Here is a 9,725-nt window from a genome sequence, read left to right as displayed (position 1 = left end):
TGAAGAGACATGCATCTTCATTTCAGATTTACTACTGCCATCCTGCTGTTTTCTTGGCTTAAAATCACTGCATCAAGCCATGATTATATGTTTTTCTCTGCATGAATATAGTTATCATTAAATGGAAATTAGATAAAAATGCTACATTTCTTTTTTATCAAAAATAGATCAAGGTTTAACACTCTCTGAAATCAGGTATTTAAGTGCAAATGCAATACACATCAGCAATTCACGTTCTGGTCTCACTAAGGAAAATGGTTAAAAGATTATGCATAAAGATGTTTCATAGAGGGTATATACCTGAAACTAGCTGTGCTCTCGGAACATCCAAACTATTAGCAAACCGTACAGACTTCATGCCAACAAAAGTCTTCTTCAGTTGAAAGTTCTTCGGTTAAAGCAGCTTCTGCTTTAAAAGTGTTATTCAGAATTCACTGAAATTGAGCACAAACTGTAATGCCAAAAAGACCATCAAAACTACTAACAATTGGTTTTGTGCATTTTTTAATGCACACAAGCTTCAGAAGTTTCACAGATGGATCTGATTAAACAACTAAACAAAAAGTTTCATAAACAATTTTGTTGTACTAATACCCACTCCAAAGAGAACTTATACAAATTTTAAGTCATTACAAGGACCCTTTCAGCTGTACAATGCTGAAAGTTGTATCGCGCACTCATTACACTTCTCCAATTCCATCCAGATAATATTAACAACTGGCTAAGCTTTCAATATAGCTTTGTGTAAACAGTCTCTCATGATTTTCAATTAATAGAGCATTCATTTGTAACTGGACTGTATGTGGGACTTTGTAACACTTCACAAAAAACCCCCTAAAACCAGAAGAAACTCCTCAAGTATGTACCCTCTCCAAATATGTATTTTAACAATCACAGGGCTCAATGTAAGCATTGAGCTTCAGTATGAAATGATTATTTAAAATAGCTACATTCTATATTAAATCAAGATCAACGAGAGATCAATCCAGTACACTATTGCCTGTATGTAATTAGGCTATGTAAGAAACTAGCCCAATGATTTTACAGCTCATCCCATATGCTGCTGAGTAAGATTCTTTATTTTCAATTAAGATTTTTTGCTTTATTTTTTTTAAAGGGTTTTTTTTTCCTTCTCCAGTAGGAAAGGGATACTGTTTGGCTGGAAAGCCCCTGCTGTTCCCCTAACTAGAAGAAAAAGGAGATTCTAAAAATACTTTAGAAATTACGCATGCTAGTAGAGGAACTAGTTTAATTGACATGCAAAGGTCAGATTTAGGTAGAACAGAAGCATCACCTGTAACACAAGGAAGGAAAGACTTGTGGGCTGGCAACATCAGTAATATATTGAAGGATATCTCTAATGAAAACAGTCATTTGCATAAAATTAGTTCTATGCTAAATGGCTAATTGCCTTCAGCTTGATAAGTGTGGTTTTTTGGTTTGTTTGGTTGGGATTTAAAAAAAAACCAAAAAACAAACCTATGGAAAAACTTCAGGAAGATATTTGAAGAACTATAGAAACATCTGTGAATTATTATTTCCGAGGCCATTCCAGTGTCCAGTCATTTTTCTTCTGTGGAACATATACAAACTTTGTGCACCTTACCTGACAAAACAGTCAAAAGTTCATTAAAAAATAAAAAGAACATTGAATGCAACTTTATCAACTGAGATGGACTTAAAGAACTCTGCACTTGTAGAACTAAACAGCTGCTTTCTACTAAAATCCTCAGAGAAAAGCCTTTTATGCTTTTAAAAAGTAGGAAGTGAAAACTAGATAAAATTCTGGATGCATTCCACATCATGGTAGACATTCCAGAAACGGTCTGGTTACCTACTAATACCAGATGTAATGATGCAATACTTAACCTCAGAGGAGAGTGAGAACACAGATAACTAAGAGTCACATTTGTATGTTACATTTATGTTTTATGTTGGATTTCTAACAATAGAGAACCAGGGCAGTCAAAATACAGTAGCTTTACCTAAAGAGGAAATGCCCTGTTGGATTCTTTGCAAAGTGAATGGAAATGTCAAATCAGAAATCATCAAAAGGAAGTTGATCCTCCAGGCTGATGACTATGATCACATATTCTCATTATTGGAAAAAAAAAAAAATCTCTTAGACTTATACAACTAAGTGAAGTGGTTAACATTTCTTTAAAATCAGTAGCATGAGAAAAGTCATGTAGCAAGACAAATTCGCCTTCTAAATAATTAAGCTGCATGCTGCCTATAGGGAAATACTTTTTTGTGACCAGTTATAGTGGTACGTTTACCATTTTTACCACCACTAAAGTCCCTCAAATTTATATTACTGAAGTCTTAAAGCAAACCACTCCAAATCTATGCTGCAGACAGAAATACTGCAAAAGCATAAAGGTCAACCTGACTGCGGGGTTTCTTTTCAATAAAGTTTTACTTTATTAATGCTGTCTATGACTCTCACGGGCTTTGGATTAAATACCTGTCTAGCCAAAGTAACTTTGGTTACTGGAAAAACAAACAAAAATCCCCAAAGTGAACAGATTTTGTAAAAATGTAATGATATAAATGAATATATATAATGTTAGAAGATATATGCTGGTACTCTACCCCAGAATCAGATTATGCATTACTATAGCATTGCCTAACCCTGAAAGTTAATGCCACTGTCAAGCCAGAACTGCAGCTTCAAAATCAGCAGGGTAACAAGTTGTATGGTGCATAGTACAATAAATAGAAAACCACACACAGATTGCAGCAACAGTTTAGAATGGACGTTTGTCCAAAAAGTAACAAAGTGTTGGGCAGAGTATATTTTATTAACACCTTTAAAAGCTCTTAACATTCTCATCGTGATTCACCTGATAAGCCTAAGGAAGTTCAACATGAAAGTTACATGATGTGAAATGTTCGAGTGAAACCTGAAAATGTTTGTAACAATTTTAAAAGCAGGAACTAGTTATCAGCTCTCACCACGCATGGTATCATCCGTATTTCCCTGAGAAATCAAGCCCTGCAATAACCATGTAAAACAAAATACAGCATTAACGCAATCCTGGATACAAAAAAAAAAAAAAAAAACAACAACCCAAAACCTTACGACACATGCATAACAATTGTTTATGAACCAAGACTTAAATACTACTGCAGTTATAACTATTAAATTGCAGACACTACATATGACAGCCATAACAGAAATGGTAACCAACTCAAAACTTATCCCAAATAAAGAAAACTGATTAAAAGTACCATCCTACAGTTAGCCATATAAGTCAACACTGTGATATTAACATTAGTTTCTGTTTCTTGATTTTTGAGTATGCCGCTTCTTAACTTCATTTACAAACATACAAACACTCTGCCTTACCAAAGCCTATTTTCGTATGAAATTTGAGAGTGTGTCCATAAACTATGTCTAAAATTCAACTGGTTTCCCCTCTCCTCTGATAGCTTAGCTCAGTAACTTAATTTCTCTAAGACAGGGGGATCTTTTAGTAGGGAATAGGAATGGTAACATTCAACACAGAGAGAGATGGAACCAAGAATTACAAAGAAATCATTTTACCACCTTATTTAAAGCAATCATAGTTGTGAATAGCTGTACCTAGGCACAATGAGTATCGTGAAAGAGAATGACAATTACAACAGCACACACTAAGAAAAGTAATTTGCAGGCTCTCCTATTTTTGCTAGTACATTCCAAGGAGGTATACAATGCATATACCAGCATTCCAGGTCAAGTATCACATGCGGCTCCATCGTTTGTCATTTGAAGAATACTCCTGCTTAACACCCTATTTCTGCAAAGCATTTGTGCCGCCACAGTGAGACAACTGGGCAGTGCGTTAGCCTCCCTGCTTCTGAGTCACAGTGTGCAGCCCACTCCAGCCCCAGCCCATGACAAGCCACATCAGTCATGTACTACAGCCCCCACCTCCTTACACGGATTTCCACAGACCAAAAGCCAACAAGCAAGATGCAGCACACACTGGGCCACAGAAACGTCGGGCCCTCGGTGTCTTCAGTAGCATTCATGTGCCCCGTACTTTCTAAGCAATTGTTCAGTACTGATGTTGCACGTATTTCAGTCCTTTGCTGAATTAGCATTACATCTACAGCAGCCCCTCATAATGAACACATTTTCAGCATGACTGAAACCTAACAGAAAGTAGACAGAAAAACTGAAATCCTTCTTTCTCTTTGTCCTGGAGTGCAGTACCCTGTACTTCAAACTACGCAAGACTCGCCAAAACCCTAAAAGTGAAGGCATGCTACATGGCATTTGGCAAATAATCATAATTTCCTCCATATATAAAACTCAAACAGCTCCAAAACCTCAATCACACACAGAAGAAATTGTTGGTTGTCTCAGAGGATTACAGGAATTAGTTCAACTATTTGACAGAGCAACACATGTAGTATTCATTTGCCTTTTTGTAGGCATGGGAAATCACTGTTCCTTAAGCATCTAATGACATTGAAAGAAATGCTTGAAATAAAAATTCACTGTTTTTTTAAAGTGTATGTGCTTCCTACAAGAATCAGAATAAAGACATTCCCAAATTGAAATAGTTAGAGCAATGACAATTTATGCTAGCACACAGAGGTAACGCATTTACGAGAGAGCTCCTTCACATTCCAGTTGTGTAATGAGAAAGAAAAACCCAGCATGTCTCCATTACGTCAGAGGTACCTGAGAATCAAAGCTAAATCTCTTGTGCATTTACCAAGCACCCATTAGAGAGCTACGCAATTTACATTTCAAATTAGACATTATATTTATAAAATATTATTGTACTAAAAATCACAAGATTTTATAGAAAAAACCTCATCACATTCTATTAAATGCAGGAACAATGTTACATGTCATAGCTTCTGTAATTAAAACTGTAACACATTTCTTGTAACTACAGGGGCACCACTGTTTAAAAATCCTTTCAGGAAGGACAGTTTGTTTCTTATTCTTTAAAGAACTGTAATTTAATGCAAAAAGACTGCTCAAGCTACCTAGTGCCATGAGATTAAAATATTAAATATCTACCAAAAAAAACCTAACACGTTTTTGTTAAAAAACAAAACCAGTGGGAAAGCCCTAACTTTGAGCTTACTAAACATTCTTCAACATTCCTGGGGTCAGACACAGAAAAACATTCTCTTAATGCTTACTTCCTTAACCTCTCAAACTAATGAATAATGCAAGTTAACAGAAGTCATATACATGGGAGACTATGATGATGTTTCACTTTAAGCCATGAATGTAAGCACAAATATGAATAGCAATTGTCCATTATACATTCCAGCTCCAATTCTATCAGTCTGACCAATTGCAAAAGACGGTAGTAGACTATTTCACTAAAAACCCCTGTAATTGCCCATGTGAAAGCAAACTCAGTTTTCCCAGGCTTAGTTTGCTGATGTCACAAGTCCCACATGATTCAAATTTGTAATTAATGCCTGGTATTATATATCTGGTATGATCTCATTGAAACATATCATTAATTGAAAACAGACATTAGTTTTTTATTGCTATTAGGCCTTAACACTACTTCTTGGAAAAAAAGTTGAAGCTAACATCCTCTAATTTGTCATAATTTAGAAGAAAAAAAAAAAAATCCATAAAAAACCCCCAACAGCTAAGGAAACTCCACTTACCAAAAAATCCTGCAAATTCTACCAAAGTCAAATGTAAAACTAGTTTTACATATTGCATTTTCATCCCCTCTACTTGTGGGGTTTGAGAATTGAAATGTGATGTTTCTCAAAATGCCTACATAAGTTTAATAAACTTTTTTGTTTGTTTTGGGTTTGTGGTTTTGTTGTGGGTTTGGGGTTTTTTTTCTTTCTATTCCTATTTCAGGTATCCAAAGGAGGACTTACTATCTCATCTTAAAGAGATGTCTCAGATCACTGAAACTTGTAGTGTAAGCCAGTATTAAAAATTGGAAGGAAAAATTTTATAAAGGTGCAATATTTGACCAGAATAGCCCCTGGTTTAATATTTTTTTTCTTTCTCTACTTACAGATTTTTACATTAAATTCTAGCTGGTTGCTAATCAATCCTTCTAAATGTATAGCTAAGCATATTGCTTTCCTGCATTCCCTCTTGTCTAGTAGTTGTATCAGCAAACCACCAAAATTTCTTTTGGAAGGATCATTACCGAGTGTCAAAACATGAAAAGGCATTTGTGTTACGTCATCCTTCTGTATTTGTGTGGAAGGATAGTAGAAGTACCTTACATTATTAATAATCTTGTCATGTTGAAGAGAATACTGTTGGCTGAAAATCCATCCTACATTCATTACAAAAAATTAAAATCCATCAAAAGCCAAAATTAACTTTAATGTGTCTTATAGGCCAGAAGTTGGAAAATGGCACTAATTTCAAATATTCCTGAATATAATTATTCATAACTTTTCAGAATCAAATAGGAAAGAAGCACTACAGTGGAAGATACAAGTTATAAGGAAAATGATCAATTTTAGAATAAATTTATTAATGCAACTGGGAAATCAATGCAAACACCTTTATCTTTCAGATTGTTTAGCAGATTACTGTAGCGCCAACCCATTGACTGAAAACTTTCACAATTAATTTGATCTCTTTTATAACTTGGCAGCTATACATGTGAAAATTTTCAAATTTAGTTTTCCATGTTAGATAATTGGGAATAAGAATGGATTACAGAATCAGTCTGTTTCAAACAAACATTGATTTTGAGAATGTACACCCAACTGTACTATAATTAAAAATATTTTACCATTCTCTAAAACTTCAAACATTCCAGATTGTTAGGTAACAAAAGATTTTTAAACATTGGCACCCATTGCCATTACAAGGCTTCTCAAAATGGCATAAACCAATATATATGTAGTGTTCCAGGACCGTACAAAGATCCTGCCTCAATAATTACAAGAATGTACTTAATAAATTATTTTTCTATTTTCTTCTATTAATATGCAAATAGTTTATACAACATAAAAAAGTTAATTTGTACCTACTACAGGTAACATATCTATTTAGCTTTTCATCTGAAAGCCTGTAAGACTTGATGACCTGCAAACTTATTTACATAACTCATTTGAAAGTATTTTTTAAAAATAATATTGTCCAGCATTTAACAAAATTGTGAATTTAAAAAAAGAAAGAAATCACTTAACAGCATTTGTTTTCTTGATTTTGTCAAGTAACTTCGCCAGCTCAGTATTATAAGGCAGGTTGGTTGCTCAGATGGACTAAGACTCCCTATGGTGGTAGGCATGTAGTCAATTTGTTCATTTATAAAACCAGATGAAAGCAAGAAAGAGGAAAAGTTTAGAGTTTCAAAAGAACTGAAACTTCTTATTTTTACTACAAATTCAGAATAGGCACTGAAACATGATTCCTTAGGGACTTTTCCAGAAGATTGTCTCTTTGCTGGGCATCATTCCATTTTTAAACTAAGAAGAAAAAAAGAAAAAAAATTATCAGGGCTACATAATTAAAGATTACAAAAAAGGTATCACCATTTGTATTTGTTTCCATCTTAATAATTAAGGAAATAACTTGTGTGTCTTAAGCTTAAGACATCACAGCTACTGTTTTAGTTAGAATATTTTTAATTTTGTTATTAGATTTGTGCAACATTGGAAAACAAAAATATACTTAACATGCAATTCTGCGTTATTTGAAAACTAAAGCCCTGAAGCATAGGGCTCAGAGAGTCGCAAATTACATCTATCTTTATCCTCCAAGACAGTATCAACAAACCACGTAATGTGCCTGTTAGAGGCTTGTGTAACCTCCTCTTAGAGGGTATTTTGCAAACTCCCTAGCTATTCTACTTTAGTTTCCCTATCCTTATCATGAGAAATATTTTCCCAAATATATAATGCAATTTAAAAACTTAATTCTTGTCAACGACAAACACAAGGACTCCTTCCCATTTTCTAGACCCATAATGGTAAAGTCTGGTCATGTCCTCTAAGCTTCTTTCAATGGTTGATGTTTTTCATGAACTGCAATAGCCCAAACCGAGACCTCAATAGCATTAACGAGGGTGAAATAATTACTTCAGATCTCTTCCACACACATCATACATACCAAGAAGTTGCATGGCACTTCTGGTTTATTGACTCAGGTCCAACTTTTGATGAATGTTGTAACACTCTTAAGTGAAAAAAAACCTACTTTAAATTTCAAAACCATTGACTAAGCTTAAACTGTATCAACGGGAGAATAATGCGCAATAATGAATAATAATAATTATTATTTTGAAGATACTGTTCAAAACTATCCATCAATATGGAACAAGATTAACTGGATGCTCTGTAAACATGTGTGCTTATAGAACAGAAATGCCACCATGAAAACCAATCCTCACTTTTCTCTCTCGTTTGAAGTTTATTAAGCATACCTTTTGTCTATGAACAGCAACTGTCTCCATCTTGTGAAACACTATGCATAGGAATGAGACTTTCACACTGCTCACTTTCTTCTGGCATTCTTAAAAGAAACAAATTTATTTAAAAGTTATACAGTCCTATTAAATTGATTGTTACGAAGCCAACATAAATACTAAGTATGCTAGTTGTTTGAACTGCAGCCATTAAAAACATACAAAAGACCCCTGAACTTCATAAAGTATACTCAAGTTTGCAAAATTTTCAGTGCACGTTTGGGCTACAGCAATTATCAGAGAGGCATTAAGGGAAAAAGAAGAGAAAACTGTTACAGCCACTAGGAAACTTCTTTTGTAAGGCAAACAGACTTCACATCTTTCCATTTTCTGAGCATTACATAGATTAGTAAATGGACTGGCAACTACTACTATTAAGAAATCAGTACGCCTCAATACACTTGAACATAAAATTAGATAAAAATAAATACAGCATGTGTACTGTGGCTTATAAAAGAGTATAGGCTATTGGAAAGGCTAAAGAAGAGTTAGGATTATACTTTGTGACTCCCCTACCTCTGAATTCGATGTTTTCTACAAATAAAGGCAAAAATTCTTCTGATTCCTACCATCACTGGATCCCAGTTGTTATAGTGACATAACAGAGTTGCAATGAAAAAAGAAAAAAATACAGGAACTGCCCCAGCAAAAAATAACCAGGAAAACTGCACCTGGAATTAAAACACAAACATCATTCACTCAAAAGTTAAAAAAAAAAAAAAAATTGGATACTGTATATTTGTAATAATTATTATTGTGACTTTGAAACGATGTTTCAGTTCTTTTAAATTGGGTGAAATACTACAAATTCTTCTCTAAGTTATTTGGTACAATTTCTATAACCACTGGTACTTCTAATAAACAAATAACCTTTCTTCACTGATCCATTCTTTACAATGGAATATATTGTTTGTTTTGCGCTGAGTGTAGGTGAGGACTGCTTTTTCCAAATAGTCTCATTTTTAGCTTTTAACTGTCTGTCTGGTACCAATGAGAAAGTCACCCAGACACTTCAAAAATTTTGAAAAAGAGATCTCACCTGAAAGACTTGTTTATTCACTCTGAATATACTGTCACTGAACGGTACCTTCTGAAATCAATGCCCATAGAAAGACTATGCTACAGGAAATTTACAATAATTCTCTTTTTAATTTAAAAAAAAAAAGCAGGGCACACTATTTGTTGAATTTAAACTAAATTCTACTTGTATCTATACTACTACTTGTATCCATCTAGTCCTACATTCAGAAGTGACCATATGAGACTTTAATGCTTAAAATTACAGAAGGCTAGAGAAATCAAGGG

General features: G+C 34.1%; 1 protein-coding gene across 7 annotated transcripts in view; it reads right to left on the bottom strand.

The window, feature by feature from the left end:
* Nucleotides 1-300: 300 nt before the first annotated feature.
* SLC35F5 (solute carrier family 35 member F5) overlaps nucleotides 301-9,725 on the bottom strand; it is a 36,512-nt gene continuing 27,087 nt past the window's right edge. For all 7 annotated transcript variants that reach the window (XM_075757165.1, XM_075757161.1, XM_075757167.1 and 4 more), the window contains 3 exons: nucleotides 8,937-9,091; nucleotides 8,379-8,467; nucleotides 301-7,422 (listed from right to left, as the gene is read on the bottom strand). In XM_075757165.1, coding sequence (XP_075613280.1) covers nucleotides 8,386-8,467; nucleotides 8,937-9,091 — 237 coding nt within the window. In that variant the 3' untranslated portion in view covers nucleotides 301-7,422; nucleotides 8,379-8,385. The remainder of the gene's footprint in view (nucleotides 7,423-8,378; nucleotides 8,468-8,936; nucleotides 9,092-9,725) is intronic.

This window comes from Balearica regulorum, chromosome 6, assembly GCF_011004875.1.
Source record: "Balearica regulorum gibbericeps isolate bBalReg1 chromosome 6, bBalReg1.pri, whole genome shotgun sequence".
In the NCBI taxonomy this organism is placed as follows: Eukaryota; Metazoa; Chordata; class Aves; order Gruiformes; family Gruidae; genus Balearica; species Balearica regulorum.
The sequence above is the reverse complement of the archived record's forward strand: the minus strand, read 5'-3'. Positions and strand labels throughout refer to the sequence as shown.